The 17301-nt window shown below is 42.7% G+C and overlaps 1 protein-coding gene across 1 annotated transcript in view; it reads left to right on the top strand.

Annotated features, from left to right (window-relative positions):
* grk3 (G protein-coupled receptor kinase 3) overlaps positions 1-17301 on the top strand; it is a 72619-nt gene that overhangs the window by 32168 nt on the left and 23150 nt on the right. Inside the window, exons 3-11 of the mRNA XM_040048767.1 lie at positions 11779-11852; positions 11992-12093; positions 12818-12892; positions 14460-14521; positions 14624-14675; positions 14982-15073; positions 15161-15260; positions 16216-16294; positions 16837-16967. Coding sequence (XP_039904701.1) covers positions 11779-11852; positions 11992-12093; positions 12818-12892; positions 14460-14521; positions 14624-14675; positions 14982-15073; positions 15161-15260; positions 16216-16294; positions 16837-16967 — 767 coding nt within the window. The remainder of the gene's footprint in view (positions 1-11778; positions 11853-11991; positions 12094-12817; positions 12893-14459; positions 14522-14623; positions 14676-14981; positions 15074-15160; positions 15261-16215; positions 16295-16836; positions 16968-17301) is intronic.

Below are 17301 nucleotides of genomic sequence, written 5' to 3'. Positions count from 1 at the left end.
GGGAATACATTCATCACAGTACTTGTCTGTCTGGAAGTGCTGTAACTAAGTTTAAGAATATAATTCATCCACTGTCATCTTCTTCAATGTCATGTGTCAACACAGGAGAGCAGCTACCTGAACTCTGCTCCTGCAGAGGTTGATTGTTTTATTAATGGTTTTACATCTTCCCTGCATGTGATTCATGGTGGGAATACTTTACTCCATGGTATAACGCTCAGATGCGCACCTTACAACAAATAACTTATAAGCAGGAGTGGAAATGACATCTAATTTAGAAGATTTCCATTTAGACTGGAAAAATAGATTCCTCTATTAAAAGCCGACCATAAAGCTAGAACATCTTATTATTCATCACTAATTGAAGAAAATAAGAACCCTAAGTTTCTCTTTAGCGCTGTAGCGAGGCTAACAAAAAGTCTGAGCTGTGTTGAGCCAACCGTAACTAATAATGACTTTATGAATTTCTTTACAAATAAAATTGGAGAAAATACTACTCATAACAATCTCACAGACATAACATTATATACAGCAACTTTCAGTGCCATTGATACTTATTTATACTTTTTTTTTTTTTTTTCCCCAGTTGATCTTTGAGTTCAGTAATTACTTACTCCAAACCATCAATGTGTCTTTTAGACTCAAATCCTAAAAGACTGCTCAAAGAAATCCTACCATTGATTAATGTTTCAATCTTAAATCAACCTATCTCTGTTAATGGGATATATACCACACGCCTTCATGCTGGCAGCAGATAAACCATTACTTAAAAAGTCATCACTTGACCCAGCTGTCTTAGCTAATTACTGAAAAATCTCCACTATTACATAGAGGATTATCTTGAATTCCACAGGGTTCTGTGCATGCCATAAGTTTGGTTTGCTTATACATCCTTCCCATTGCCAATGCGTTTGAACAGGACCTCCATCAACGGCAACGGGCGCACAGGCACTTTTGGAATAACCAGCTGGTTAACTAGTTGGCACTCTGGACAAGACATGCACCACCGCTACCGCGGCACATCGGCCAATAAAATCGGACCATGACCCGATCCAGTGTTTTGTCATACCCCATGTGACCGACCATTGGGTTGTAATGAGCTGCCTGGAAAATAATTTTCTGGCGGCTTTTAGGCATCAACAACAGAGTGTGCGCCTCCTGTTTTCGAGCATTGCAACTCACTTAATATAACCTGTCCCTAATTAATACGAAGTGCGGGAATGTCAGCCCCGTTTCAGGGTGCACCACCCAACTATTAATGCTTATTACCTGGTCAAAGGCTGAGCATTGGGTGTCGTCCCAAGACTGTTCCAGTGGAAAATCATCTGTGGAGTGGGTTACTGGAGCCGGTGGGGCCTCTTGAGAAGGCCCCCCTGTCTTTCTTCTCGCGGGGCCAGTGCCCCACATGCCCCTACCGGCCACGATCGCACTCCAACACACTGCCCCATTAACCTACTGAACCCGGGCCAATCCCTGCCAATTCCCCAATATCTAATTTCCACTAACACTAAGGCATATTTATGAATGTCCCCATGCACACACTTCCCCTCCACCCACTCTGCCTACAGCAGTGCCCCCAGGCAAACCAGGGTTTGGTGGATCAGGATCTGCGTACAGCCTGAATCCACCAGAGCCTGGTGTGTACCCCCTTGGCACCTTACTGGTACACGGTACGTCTCTCCTGAACTGGGGGAGGGCGTCAGAGGGCCAGTGACACAGAACACCTGTCCCACCTTCATTAATGGGCAGTCCTAATGGAGATGCCAGGTTGCCCACACCGCCTGCCACCTGGGCTTCCCAGGACAGCAGCCAGAGAGCCCATCTAGGGGCTTCCCATGATGCACTGTTTTTTTTTTCTTTTTTGCTTGTTTGTTTCTCTTCTTCTTCACTCACTTTTTTTACTCACTGTTTATACACCACTCTGCATTTAATAATCAGTTATTGATCTCTGCGTCTTTGTCCTGTGTTCCTCCCCCTCACCCCCAACCAGACGTAGCAGATGGCCAGCCATTCCTGAACCTGGTTCTGCTGTAGGTTTCTTCCTGTTAAAAGGCAGTTTTGTTTTTTTGTTTTTTTTCATCCCACTTTCCCCAAAGCACTTGCTCATAGGGAATCATCTGATCATTAAAGTTTTATCTGTTTCTCTGTATTATTTTTGGATGTTTACCTTACAATATAACACACCTTGAGGCAACTGTGGTTGTGCTTCGGTGCTAAATAAATAAAATTGAATTACTATTGCACTATAATCCTGCTGCAGCTGGTACCTTGTTTCGATAAATTCACAGTTTGATTTAGCAAGTACCAGTGACAGTAGCTCTCATAAATCCTACTGCCTGCAAGCTGCACACATCGATTCTCTATCATCAGAATTGTTATCACAGATATTCTTAAAATATTGTTTTGAGGCTGTATCACTTGTTCTTATTTGGTGGTAGGTTTTATTGTGGACTATTTGAACATGCTCTGTTACTTAGTTGGAGAATAAAAGCCTAAGACAGTGCGGAGCTGAGCTCCAGACCATACACACGAGTTTAATAGTTTAGCACACTTGCATCTTTTTCTAATAAGCTGTAATCTGAGCAGTGTGCTCACTAAGTATTGATGACGATATGAGCTAAATTTTGTTCTGCTAAATTGATAGGAATTCATTCAGTCTGATGTTGCTAAACTGAGGCCTTTAATGCTGCATGGGCAAGTTAATACCTTCCTGTTTGTCCTTTGCACACTACACAGGTTTCAGCTTTTTTTGTGTGTGTCTCCAGTTAGGTTGTTGGGTTGGAAAGCACATGTGTAAATCATAACTTGTGGACACTGCACAAATTATGATTTAAACATGTGAGAATGTTTATCCAAACTCTAAGGCTAAGTTGTTGCCTCACGGTGTTCATATGTTGACATCTGCTGCTAGGATTCGCTCAGCAGGTGCCAAATGTTCCATGATATTTAACTTTGCAATGGCTCCTGGATGTATATGCTAAACCTGCTACAGTATGTTATGCACACACTGGCATGGTAATGAAGTCAGAAGCTACAGTGAGAGCTCATACCTGTCTCAAGGCTTCAAAGGCCCCAGTATACCCACTTCGCTCTGCACCTCAACCTCTTGTCACAGTCACTTGTATTTATACCCATCGTTAAGGAGCAAGAAGTCACTGGAGTATTCTGCTAAATGATAGGTGTCGCCACTCACTATATCACCACCTAAACTCTGATAAGGAGGAGAAGAAGTCAGAGACTTTGTCTTCTGTTTTCTCTTGGTTTTTTTTCCCTTCACAAACGCTCAAGTTTTCAATACTGTTTCATCATCTCCCTCTGTATATCTGTATGTCTCTGAGCTTCTGTGCTGGAACATCAGTAAAGTGACGGTAAAAACCGACACTCATGTCTTCAACCCAGCGACGGCGCCAGCGGTGCAATGTGCACGACTGGCTGAGACACAAAGATGTGTGTGACACATACAGTGGGGCAAAAAAGTATTTAGTCAGCCACCGATTGTGCAAGTTCCCCCACCTAAAATGATGACAGAGGTCAGTAATTTGCACCAGAGGTACACTTCAACTGTGAGAGACAGAATGTGAAAAAAAAATCCATGAATCCACATGGTAGGATTTGTAAAGAATTTATTCGTAAATCAGGGTGGAAAATAAGTATTTGGTCAATAACAAAAATACAACTCAATACTTTGTAACATAACCTTTGTTGGCAATAACAGAGGTCAAACGTTTACTATAGGTTTTTACCAGGTTTGCACACACAGTAGCTGGTATTTTGGCCCATTCCTCCATGCAGATCTTCTCGACAGCAGTGATGTTTTGGGGCTGTCGCCGAGCAACACGGACTTTCAACTCCCGCCACAGATTTTCTATGGGGTTGAGGTCTGGAGACTGGCTAGGCCACTCCAGGACTTTCAAATGCTTCTTACGGAGCCACTCCTTTGTTGCCCGGGCGGTGTGTTTTGGATCATTGTCATGTTGGAAGACCCAGCCTCGTTTCATCTTCAAAGTTCTCACTGATGGAAGGAGGTTTTGGCTCAAAATCTCACGATACATGGCCCCATTCATTCTTTCCTTAACACGGATCAGTCGTCCTGTCCCCTTGGCAGAAAAACAGCCCCATAGCATGATGTTTCCACCCCCATGCTTCACAGTAGGTATGGTGTTCTTGGGATGCAACTCAGTATTCTTCTTCCTCCAAACACGATGAGTTGAGTTTATACCAAAAAGTTCTACTTTGGTTTCATCTGACCACATGACATTCTCCCAATCCTCTGCTGTATCATCCATGTGCTCTCTGGCAAACTTCAGACGGGCCTGGACATGCACTGGCTTCAGCAGCGGAACACGTCTGGCACTGCGGGATTTGATTCCCTGCCGTTGTAGTGTGTTACTGATGGTGACCTTTGTTACTTTGGTCCCAGCTCTCTGCAGGTCATTCACCAGGTCCCCCCGTGTGGTTCTGGGATCTTTGCTCACCGTTCTCATGATCATTTTGACCCCACGGGATGAGATCTTGCGTGGAGCCCCAGATCGAGGGAGATTATCAGTGGTCTTGTATGTCTTCCATTTTCTGATGATTGCTCCCACAGTTGATTTTTTCACACCAAGCTGCTTGCCTATTGTAGATTCACTCTTCCCAGTCTGGTGCAGGTCTACAATACTTTTCCTGGTGTCCTTCGAAAGCTCTTTGGTCTTGGCCATGGCGGAGTTTGGAGTCTGACTGTTTGAGGCTGTGGACAGGTGTCTTTTATACAGATGATGAGTTCAAACAGGTGCCATTCATACAGGTAACGAGTGGGGGACAGAAAAGCGTCTTACAGAAGACGTTACAGGTCTGTGAGAGCCAGAGATTTTCCTTGTTTGAGGTGACCAAATACTTATTTTCCACCCTGATTTACGAATAAATTCTTTACAAATCCTACCATGTGAATTCATGGATTTTTTTTTTCCACATTCTGTCTCTCACAGTTGAAGTGTACCTCTGGTGCAAATTACTGACCTCTGTCATCATTTTAAGTGGGGGAACTTGCACAATCGGTGGCTGACTAAATACTTTTTTGCCCCACTGTAAGTCTGGTACCTTGTTACATCTGGAGAGTATGTGCTGTAAGTCAGAGGTTTTGGACACCCAGACTATGAGTTTGCAAAGACTGCATAGATCGTATAGGGTCACAACTACAACTAGTTTCCTTTTCACAAATTATTTCCCATCCTTACTTTCCACGTTCACCAACGTCACACAGACATTAACATGGCTATATATATATAGATAGATAGATAGATAGATAGATAGATCTAGCTAGCTAGCTTTGGGAGTACCAAAAATGTCTTTATGCAAGAAAAAACCTCGGACTTGAATATGCTGTGGTAAACTTTGACTTTTATCCTTATTCATGCATGCACAGATGTTTCACAGAATGTGTCCTCATGAAGTGCTGATAATGAAAAGATGTTAGTAAAAGCATAAAGGAACCCTGTAGTCTTGGGTAAACACATTTACTAATTTCATCTCTGCATTCCTTCCACCTTTGCTGGGCGATCGTGGCTCAAAGAGTTGGCAGTTCGTCTTGTAACCGGAAGGTTGCCGGTTCGAGCCCTGGCTCGTTGTGTCCTTGGGCAAGACACTTCACCTACCGCCCACTGGTGATGGCCAGAGGGGCCGATGACGCGATATGGCAGCCTCGCTTCTGTCAGTCTGCACCAGGGCAGCTGTGGCTACAACTGTAGCTTGCCTCCACCAGTGTGTGAATGTGAGAGTGAATGAATAGTGGAATTGTAAAGCGCTTTGAGGGCCCTGAAAAGCGCTATATAAATGCAATCCATTATTATTATTATTATTATCTTTGGGTGAAATCAAACCGACTAAATGGTAAATGCTGATGTTCGTATTTCATGTCTGGCTGCTGTGTGTCGCAGCTCTAAATCAAATATACAAAGGGCAAAAAAGGGCAACTTTAAACTTGAGCTCATCAAGGTTTAATTGGATCTGATCGATGTTTGAGTATATTTTGTCAAGTTCTGCTCCCCAGTTCTCAGCTTTGGTAACCGCCATGTGCAATTCTTCCATCTTTTCAGCTAACAGAAGGCAGAATCAGGGGATGGATTTGATGCAGGAACCATACTAGTTTTGCTTATACATAATTTGATGTTCTGTGTGTTCAGTGGTTTTGAAGGTTCATAGTTACTGAAAATTAGGTGAGGGAGTAGTACGAGTCTTGCAAAAGAAGCAGTACTGAAGTTTGGTGGTATTGTTACTTAGGACTATTGTTACAGACCACACTTTTGTTCTTTAACGCTGGCTGTTAAAATCAACTTTCCTTTCAAAGAACCTTAAAGTCTGGTGTTTTCACTTGTCCTCACGCCACACCATCTCGAAGAGAATACAGATATGCTGATAAATCATGGGATTAGCTGACACTGGCTTTGTTGACTGATATCAGCAGATGAGATGGTATTTAGCAGTGTAAGTGGTATCTGCTGTTTCACACCAGGTTTGTGCTGGATGTATGCGTCTATATATAATCGGTTTGTATAAGCTGGCACAGCCAAGAATAATCAATGATAACAGTTGATGCAGTTTTATTAACAGCATTGCATTTATTGTCTTTATTGAGTTCTAATTCATTTCAGGCATGCAGGCGAGAAGACCTACACAGACTTTGAGCAGGAATGCAACTGTGTTCTGCATAATTTGGACATGGCATTTGAAAAAAGCTTGCATATGACTCACTTGTGCAAAAGTTGGGCAGGACCTGGAAGATTTGCTGTGGTACATGGAGCTATGAATTCTGCTGTCTACCAAAACATCATGAAGGAGAATGTCCAGCCATCTGTTAGTGACCTCAAGCTGAAGCACACTTGGGTTCTGCGGCAGGACAATGATCCAAAACACACCAGCAAGAAAAACAAAATGAGGACTTTGAAGTAGTCTTGCCAGAGTACTGACCTGAATCCAATTGAGATGCATGACCTTAAAAAGGTGGTTCATGCTCGAAAAACCCCCCAGTGTGAGTGTGAATTACAAGAATTCTGCATGGATGATGAGTGGGTCAGAATTGCTCCACAGCGCTATGGAAACTCATTGCCAGGTATCACAAACTCTTTATTGCAGTTGTTGCTGCTAAGAGTGGCCCAACCATTTATTAGGTTTAGGGGGTGTACACTTTATTAATAGTGACAAACATACAAAAACCAGGAAATCAGGAAGGCGGCAAAGACTTCTTTCACCCCACTGTACATGACCCCTAACAAAATTGTCTGTGATACTATCCTGAGTGGATGCAGTAATATATTATACACAGGTTACTTTCATGTCAAACAGGTGAAGTGAACTTCATGTATGCTTAATTTCTTTAAAGGAAAGCAGTAGTAACATCCGTGACAACTAAACTGCTTGCACATAACTGCCTATGCATATGTAGAAGCCCAGGTTACCCTCAGGATCCTCAGCATACACAGTGACTGTGCTGTAAATAACACTGAGAACAGCAGCCTGGGGTTCAAATGATCAATAGTGCATTGGAAAACGAGCCCCTCCAATGTACTGCTGTAGCCATTTTCTGCTGGATTCATTCCTCATGCTGTGGCTGTGCCGTCTCTGAAATCTGCTGTGTGACATCACCAATCAAAACAAATTGCCAGCACTGTGGGATTAGCATTTTAGCAGGTTTTGGTGAGGGTGTTCAGCCTGTGTGGGCAGGGTTAGCAGAATACTTAACATTGTTTGCTAATCCTGAAGCTGTACTCCAATGAATGTCTGTCACATCATGCAGTATATGCACACTCAAATGCACCGCCGACTGGTGCCGCTCACTCCCACCAGTAAAGGTCAGCGTATGTATAATGGAGCACATGCAAGTCACCTCTCACTCAAATGACCCTTCAATAATTTTATTATTCTTACCCCTCAGCCATAAAGGGAGGATGGGCTGTTTTTGTCACCTCGCCAGTTGGGCAGGCAGGCAAAGTGAAGCATTTGTGAACTAAATGTCAACAGATTCACAAATTACCCACAATGCCACAGCTCATTTTAGCGAGTGGGACTGGTTCCTTCATGTCAGATTAGCTTCTTGTGGATGCTAACAAGCAAATACAACAGGCAGACAGCTGGCATCCATAACTCCTAACTAATGGATGTTTGGTGCCACATTTGTTTCTGAGTACAATTTTTAAAAAGTCTGCATGTATCGTAAATCTAAACTGCAAGGTGGGGCAGGATCCCTGTGTTACCTACAGCTGTACGTGTACAGAGTTGGAACACTGCAGCTATACACAGCGTGGTCAGTGTGTGTGTGTGTGTGATGATGGAAGACTGAGGCAGTCAGAACATGCCAGCTTGATATTTTTAGACGGTTCAGGTGATCTCGCTAATGAGACAAAGCTCAAAGGAGCTGGCGCCTGAAGTAAGTGTGTGTGTGTGTGTGTGTGTGTGTGTGTGTGTGTGTGAGAGAGAGAGGGTGGGAGAGGCCATTTGTTGAATTAGCTGGGCAGTGTTGAAGTGTTCAGCGATTAAGTTTAATCCTTGAGTCTTGGTGATGTAAGGCCTGATGTCCCCCCCCCCCCCCCTCTCTCTCCTAATACCTCTCCTGCATGTTTGGTCCTTGCTTTTGAAAACCTGTTTTTGTATGTGGGAGGGGGTTGATTGTGAGGGTAGGAGGGAATGCCCTGTCCATTAGGCTGTGTAAATACAGCATGTGTGGATGCATATGAGGACGTTTGTTCGTCAGACCGGAAATGATGCATCATGTCTGTAGGGGAAGATAAAACGGAAGGGAAGAAGTGACAATATATGATAGTAGACGTGAGGCCAAAAACAAGTGCCCTAAACTGAATCAGTGAGGACGGTGAACTGAAACAGTAGCTGCTTTTTAAAAGCTTTAAAGGGAATTTTGTGATGTCCAGTTTCTGATTTGTGTAAGTAAAGTGTAGAGCGCTTTTTTTTTTTTTTTTTTTTTCTTCTTCTTTTGTCTGAACCAAAGAAGAAGCAAGCCTGTTAATACAAGCCTGATTCAAAGGCATGTTGTACGATATCTCGTACTCTGATTTAGGGCTGCCACAAACGATTATTTTGATAGTCAACTAGTCACCGATTATTTATGCGATTAGTCGACTAATCAGATCATACATCCATTGGACGTAAAATGTACAGCTTATTGCACCAGCATCTGCTCTTATATAACTATCATTAGCTTACAGCTTTAAGTGTTTATTTTTAGTTAGCACATACCTTAAAGACAAGATGATAGTTTATTAAATTTTAATGAAATTTGCAGATTGTTTCAGTGAAGTTTAATAAACTCAGCCGTCTGCTCCTTGCTATCTAAAATATAACAGGACATCGGAGTAAATTCTCGAGAGTCTCACACTTCTGATAATCAGTTGTCTGCTTGACGTTTATTCAGCTGTGTAAAAACTATAACTTTAATCTCAGCCAAACAGATTTACTCAGGAACAAATGAAATACTAAAAAAAAGCCAAACAGTATAATTTTAAGTTATCTAAGTCACTCATATATCATGTTTAACCTGAGTAGCAAAAGACGGTGGTGGGTTTGAAAACTATTTGCCGGGAGTCCGGTGTTCTCAACGGCTCTAGTGAGCCTTGAACCCCGGTTAGCTATCGAGCTGGTAGGTAACAGACATCTCCGAAAACGTTGGAGCGCTTTTGAAAATATGTGGTGTCTTGATCACACACACAGGGATGAATGAGTAGTGACCAGAGGTGGATTGATATCAAACCCTAATCTTTAGAACTGTGCTCACTGGTTGATTCTGTTTTATATGCGACACATGCTCCTCACACAAGGCCTGAGGTGGTACCGCGGCTTGTCTACCAATCAGAAGGTTGCCATATGTCCATATGTTGAACTGTCCTTGAGAGAGATCCTGAATGCTGAGTTGCCCCTGATGTATCTTTCAGAGTGTGTGTGTGTGTGCGCAAGATTGTATGATAAAAGAATGTATGAATGTGTGTATGTGGTTGGCTGGGTGAGACTTGTGGTAGAAGTACAAATCCAGTATAAACCAGCATTTCTTCAGACACACAGCTCATTTTGAGATGGTGGTTGATCATTTTGAAGATGGGCAATGGTCCATTTATTAGAACTTCAGACTCCTGTTGATAGATGTTGTTGATCAGAAGCAACTTTTCCATCATTTGGCCTGAGTGGAGCTGACAGTGAGTGAGTCTGGGCTGGATTTATGACACAAGACACAAGCACATTGTTATGAAAATATAGCAGGGAAATAAGTGAATTTAAGACACATCTGTGTCTTACAGGACATGTGGGAGGGTGAGAATGAACGGCTTATATTAGTTTAGCCATCTATTTTTGCTCATGCGTGATACTAATCGGTAAAGCCAAGATGCAAAGTCTTGAGTGTCAGCATTGCATGTGTACCGGTTTCTGTGGACAGTAGCTTGTTATACCTGCCAGTCTCGTGCCTTCATTTGTCTCCATCCCTAATGTACTGCTTCAATGTGTGTTTGATGGGAAAATGTCGCTGACATTCTAAGGCAGGCAGAGGAGGGCCGTAACTGCCTCACCAGGCCTCCTGGAAGTGCCACAGTCCACTGACAGTCTCGTCTCTGTCGCTCTACACCATTCTTCACACATTGCTGATGGCCACAGAGGCTATTACCATGGCAACAGTGCCTCTCAACCCTGCAAGCCACATGGAAGTGTTTTTTTTTTTTTTTTTTTTTTTTTTTTTTTAAATCCCCCCACCCACCTTCTCTCTGATGATGTTTCGAGTCTTTATTCGATAACAGTGTGAGATGTCTGTTCATTGTTGGTGTGTTTGAGAGCGGCGCTGTACTTTTAGCCAGCTAATCTCCAGGGCCATTTTCTGTAATTATGAACTGTGTGTGTATGTGTGTTGGTACAGTTGTAAAGTGGTGAGTGGAATTAGTTGCTTTAGTGGCCTTTCTTAAGAATAAGACAGCTTCAGTCTGTCTTAAGGCTCATACAGTAAATACAGCTGCTTGGGTTTCAGCTCTGTGTTCTGCCAAGTGTTTACGCTGTGTGTGTGTGTGTGTGTGTGTGTGTGTGTGTGTGTGTGTGTGTGTGTCACCTCATGTTGGCTATAATACTATCATGTATTTACAGGACAGTCACATTGTGCCTCAAGTTTGCTTTTGTATGTTTTATTGTCTAGTTTTATACCAAATAATTTCCTTATTGCCTCTGTGCTTGTACATTCCACTGTCATCTATTCTGCTTATTTCACATTTCTTTGATATGCTTAACAACTTGGAGGAATTAAAGTCATTATGATTAGAGGCATGTGAGGTACGCTGATGAGCATATCGTACAGATTGTTGATAGACAAATGGTAAAATGGTAAATGGCCTGTATTTGTATAGCGCTTTATGATAAGTCAGTAACTACATCAGTGCATTACCTCCCTAACAAAATGCCCAATGACACAGTGTCACACGTGGATCAGCTGTAATCCTAAAGCTAACACTGGTCGGGACTTTTGGTAATACCATTACTATGTTAATGAGCTATAAGACGGTGATGTTTCATAGACTGTTAAAACTGTTACATCCACATACATCAAAAAAAGAAAGTTAGTCGAGGCCTGTTATAACTTTGACTTTAGGAGAAGTCGAAGGAGGTCTGCTCGTCCTAAGTTTATGTTCTGTCTTATGTTTAATGTTTGGTCTCCACTGGAGAGGCTAAAAACATTGTTGACCAGCAGACTGATAAATATTGCTGTTGCACTGAGATGTATACTCACTTTCACTCACTGTATTTTTGCTTTGTGTCTCACAGGCTTCCTGCTCTTCAAGGACTTCTGTATGAATGAAATAGATGAGGCTGTGCCTCAGCTCAAGTTCTACGAAGAAGTAAGTGTCCCATGCCCTGCGAATTAGAGTGCACAAAAGGGCATGGATGACCGGTTTGGGGCCTGTAATCCTGCTAATTCAGATTGAGCCTTCCGCATTCTGTGGTGTCGCTAAGCTGTGTGTGTGTTTTCTGTTTCAGATTAAGGACTATGAGAAGCTGGACTCTGAGGAGGAGCGGTTGAGCCGCAGCCGGCAGATTTACGATGTGTACATCATGAAGGAGCTCCTGTCCTGTTCACACGTGAGCATGCGGCCTTAACATCCACATTTTAACCACAGGACTCTGGTTCAAGCACACACAGACAAACATGCACACACCTCATGGGCATCTAATGATCCGCTCCCTAATATTCCCTTCTGTGAAAGCCGAGGAATCTGAGAGGTTTACGACACAAAGAGATCAGGAAAGCCACATTGTTGAAAAATATCAGAAAGAGACTGGTCAGTGGAACCTGGGATCATAAATGGAAACCAGATGCTTTTAGTAACAAACATTGAATCCCATATCCTCGATATTAATAATTTAATCTACAATTAATAATTTACTAGTGATGTAAATCTATACTATACTGTTGTTGGACCAATCCCGATCCCTGTAAAGCACAGTATACTCCAGTCTTCACCCTGCTTCTTCCTCTTCACCCGGCTTCTGGAACAAGTCTAAACACACACACACACACACACACACACACACACACACACACACACACACACACTACTGCTTTTGTCCTCATGCAAGGCAACAATTTGGGATGTAAAGCAAGCACGGTGCATGCTGGGGCTGTCTAAATGGAGGAAGTTATTAAACACCCACCACCCACGCAAACCCAGATATTGGTGTTACTCTCTGCAGCAGCGTTACAGTAGGGGTCGCACATGCTCACAACAGAGAAAACAGAAGTGAAATTAATGGTTATGCTGCATTTTTAATGGCCTTTGGTTTTATTTCCTCCTCTTTGTCTTAGCCATTCTCTAAGAAAGCAGTGGACCATGTGCAGAGTCACTTGGCGAAGAAACAGGTCCCCCCAAACCTTTTTCAGGTAAATACTATTTGATCTCTGAAGCTGCACTTGTCTGACTGTGCTCTTTTAAACATGTAGGAAAAAAGAAAGTGAAGGATGGAAATAGTTTGATTTGATGATTGTGGACCTTTTACTTGTTTTTATATCAGCTCAGCTCATTGCCCCATATATTGCAAAGGAAATGGTCACTTGTTGTGTTTGATCCCACATACTCCATTAGCACCCTGTTGGTGGAGCCCTGACCCCAAAATGTGACTGAAGAAATGGTGCTTCCATTATTATTGTGCAAGTTGTTTGATGAGAGACACACACAGTGATATCCTGCCGCTCTTGACAGAATAAAACTGGGACAAAAACTCCTCAGTCAGGTTTCGAAAACCTCAACGGTCAAACAGAACAAACATGAAACTTCCAAAACTTGTTAGTGCTGCATTGATACATGCATTTAGAATAGGTGGCAGTAAGAATGACTGGACTGTGAGCAGGGCAGGAGTCATGCATGTGTTAGCATATTTGTGGTTTTGTTTTGTAGTTGTTGTTTTTTTAATGATGCCACTCTGCATCACAATGAAATGTAACATTTCATTAACAGACATGTTTGTACATGAGGCTGACTTTTATAAAAGGCAAGTGCCGCTTGATGACATGAACAGGGCCAAAACAAAATATCAGAACAGCAGCATGCAACACTGCACATGCTCCTTAGAAAGAAAATACCTGTAAAACTGTGTGTGTATTGAAGGAACATTTTAGGATCATAAATCACTTTGGTGGCTTTACTTAGGTTCTGAAAACCCCGTGGCGGTTTCTAGAGGAGCACTCATCTCCACCTTTCAGTCCAATTTACCAAAATAAAAAAATCCCCCCACAAAAACACCACCTATTTTGGGATTTATTTATTTTTTCTCCATTCTTAATTGACTGGTGTGGTATGTGTGTGTGATTGACATGTCATGTCCATGTCAAAGAGTGTCTATAGCACCTGAGTTATACCAGATTCCCTTCTGCGCTCAATATTTGAACTTTATTGTTTTCGTTCATGCTGTTGGTAATTAAACTTTTACCATGGCATCGCTTGCTAAAATGCCACCCAGGAAAATAACATGCAGAGCAACACAGACAGGAGCTGTGTTTGAGCTCAGTAAATCTAATCAGCAACTTCCTCTTTTAGACTACAACATGGCTTATTTTGTGGATATAAAATTATACCCAGTGACTCTAAGATGTTACATCAACTTGTTAGTATTTCCTCTATATTTTCTCAGTCCTTGGGTTGTATGTGCAGCAGTAATACAGTACCTCTGTGTTACAACTGCACAAACAACTCAAAGACTCTTTGAGTCACAAACAAGATGTAAATGTTCAGTGGGCATTTCTGTGAAACAAGTTAGCTCACAAATACAAACCAGGTAAACAAGGCTGAGCCTCAGAAACAGTAAGTGATCATGCAGTCCTGCCCACTCAGGAAAATAATTCACATACACCTGCAAAGCATTTTTGTCCACACATTTGCTGAAGTGTGTGTGTGTGTGTGTGTGTGTGTGTGTGTGTGTGTGTGTGTGTGTGTGTGTGTGTGTCTCTTTAGCCATACATCGTGGAGATCTGTGACAGCTTGAGAGGAAACATCTTCCAGAAGTTCATTGAGAGGTAATCATACTAGATGCGTTTTATTTTTGTTTCTCTTCCTCTTATTTTTTTCAGCAGGGGGTGGTAGCTGACATATGTTGACATTTTGCTTTTTTCCTCCAGTGATAAATTCACTCGTTTTTGCCAGTGGAAGAATGTGGAGCTCAACATCCATGTGAGTATGGGGGAACAGGGGGATTCTCCCAAAAGTTGACTATGACTGTTTTATCTTATCGACTTAATGGGTTTGTAAAGAACCGTGTGGTTCTTTAGCAATTTCCCTCCATCCAATGAAACGCACCAGCAGAGCTGCCGAATCCTGAGTTTGTTGGAAACAGACATCCGCTTTTTCAGATGGTGGGACGCAACAGCAACCTGAACCAAACGGGCACATCCACCCAGAGTTTTCTGTCTCTGAGAGGAAGGCCATGTTTTTCTTCGGCTTGAGTTAAAGTCTCTGTGCTCCTCTCTCCTCCTTCAGCTGACCATGAATGACTTCAGCGTGCATCGGATCATCGGCAGGGGCGGCTTTGGAGAGGTGTACGGCTGCAGGAAGGCAGACACGGGAAAAATGTGAGCTCCGTAAATGTATTGAAAGGCACATCGCTCGGTGCAGTTACCTCTGCATGTGTAACCTGTGTCTGTCGCTCTGATTGTCAGGTATGCCATGAAGTGTTTGGACAAGAAAAGGATCAAAATGAAGCAGGGGGAGACTCTCGCACTCAATGAGAGAATCATGCTGTCATTAGTGAGCACAGGGGTGAGTTACACACAATGTTTGCACCAACAAAGGTTTTATTTTTTCTTAAATACTCAGCATGTTTTTAAAAATGCAATTCAGTACATTGCAATATGGCAATGTACTGAATCACCTCCCCTAACACTTAGCCCATGTCTTCTTGAGTGGGCAAGTTAAATATATGTGTATGACATACTGTTAAACAGACTCCACCTTAAGCAGTAAACTATTGCCCACCATATTCTCACTTTGACTTTGATTTCCACATCAGAAGGAAAAAAATTATCAAAGAAAACTGATCAAGTTGATTTTGGGGGAAAATAAAGCACAATAGCATCATCGGTTTATTTTCTCTACAGAAATTCTATTCATTCAAATTCCCTTGATTGTCCACACCCATCCTGCAGTAACTCTGTGCTCCATCAACAAGGCCCCCTGAGAGACTGAGAATCTCTGCTGTAGCTGCAGAGTGGTGTCAGTTCAGACAGGCCACCGGGCAAAGCTCAGCTGACATCTTTCTTCAAATCCAGTTAGGAAGTCTCTCATTGGACGCTCTGTTTAGCCTACCCTAACCCTTTGCTTACCCACAGTTGCTGCACACCTGCAAGCCGTTTTGCACCCCATGCACACTGAAGTTGCTTCCTTCATGCTGAATCTGCTTTAACTGTTGTCATATCGATGATATTATATCATCGTTGCCTGTGCTGTTCCTGCTGGGTCATTCAGGGGATACCTCAATTTATAGCCCTGATGCCTGATGTCAGTGTCCCTGAGACTACAGTGGTCCTGAGTGAAATCCATCTTTCTGATTTAAAAATCGTTTTTTTGTGCTGCATGGGTGTGTTTTACTAAAGGTCCTCAGTTCTTTTTCCACTACTAGCTGTATAACCCATTTTAGGAAAACCACAAGAGTAAGGTTAGCTGGGAGGAGTTCACTTGTAGACTTTAAACTCGTTCTCTCTGCATCTTCCTTCAGGACTGCCCGTTCATTGTGTGTATGACGTATGCCTTCCACACGCCTGACAAGCTGTGCTTTATCCTGGACCTCATGAACGGTAGGATGTCCCACACCTTCCTTCCTGCCTTAGATTAAACTCCTGCCGAGTCCAATCTGTCCTGAGACACAAAGATGGGATTACTCGGACTGCCAGTCGCCACTCAGGCCATTCCTCCCTCAGGGAGTTGATAGGATTTTGATCTCATTGATGACGCCTCACACCACCTGCCTGTGTTAGATTCTTTTGCATCTAAGATCAGCCTCCTTTTGAAGTCACACCTCAATGTTAAGTATATCCTGTTCAGGACTGGCCAACTTTCAAAGTCAACAGTCACCACCAAACAGTGTCCACTGCTCGCTATTTGAGCTTCAGTTATGCTAATGAATACAGATAATCATTAGCTCAGTGAGACAGCTGGAAAAGAGAAGAGCGTCATAGAGAGCCTGCCATCGATTTTCATTTTCTCCCCCACAAGAAGGTTACCACAACTTATGGACAGATATTGATTTAAACTGAGGTGTTTTGATGTCATGCACTTACTGTGTATGTTTGTGTGTGTGTGTGTGTGTGTGTCTCTCTCTCTCTTTCTCTGTGTTCAGGGGGTGATCTGCACTACCACCTGTCTCAGCACGGTGTGTTCAGTGAGAAAGAGATGCGTTTTTATGCAGCTGAAATCATCCTGGGTCTGGAGCACATGCACAACCGCTTTGTTGTCTACAGAGACCTCAAGGTAGACTCCCCCTGATTCCAGACGGAAATCATCCTGAACACAATCATTCCTATAATCAGCATATTCCATGACGTGGCCAACAATTAGTTTTTCCTGTCAAAAGAAACTTAAAAGCAGCTTTTCATACAATAAATTCTGAGGACTCATTTTATGCATAACCTGGAATCTATTTACAGTGGACTGAGGTGAAATTTATACCCAACATCCAAGAAACCCTCAGGACAGCCTCCATCTAAATAACTCAGGTCCTACCAGCTGGTACATTACTGAGCTGCATTACATATAGGTTTCCCTAATATTTTGCCTCGTTAATGTATACTGATCTGTAGCAGAA

This window comes from Simochromis diagramma, unplaced genomic scaffold, assembly GCF_900408965.1.
Source record: "Simochromis diagramma unplaced genomic scaffold, fSimDia1.1 OVJJ01000683.1, whole genome shotgun sequence".
Classification (NCBI taxonomy): Eukaryota; Metazoa; Chordata; class Actinopteri; order Cichliformes; family Cichlidae; genus Simochromis; species Simochromis diagramma.
The sequence above is the reverse complement of the archived record's forward strand: the minus strand, read 5'-3'. Positions and strand labels throughout refer to the sequence as shown.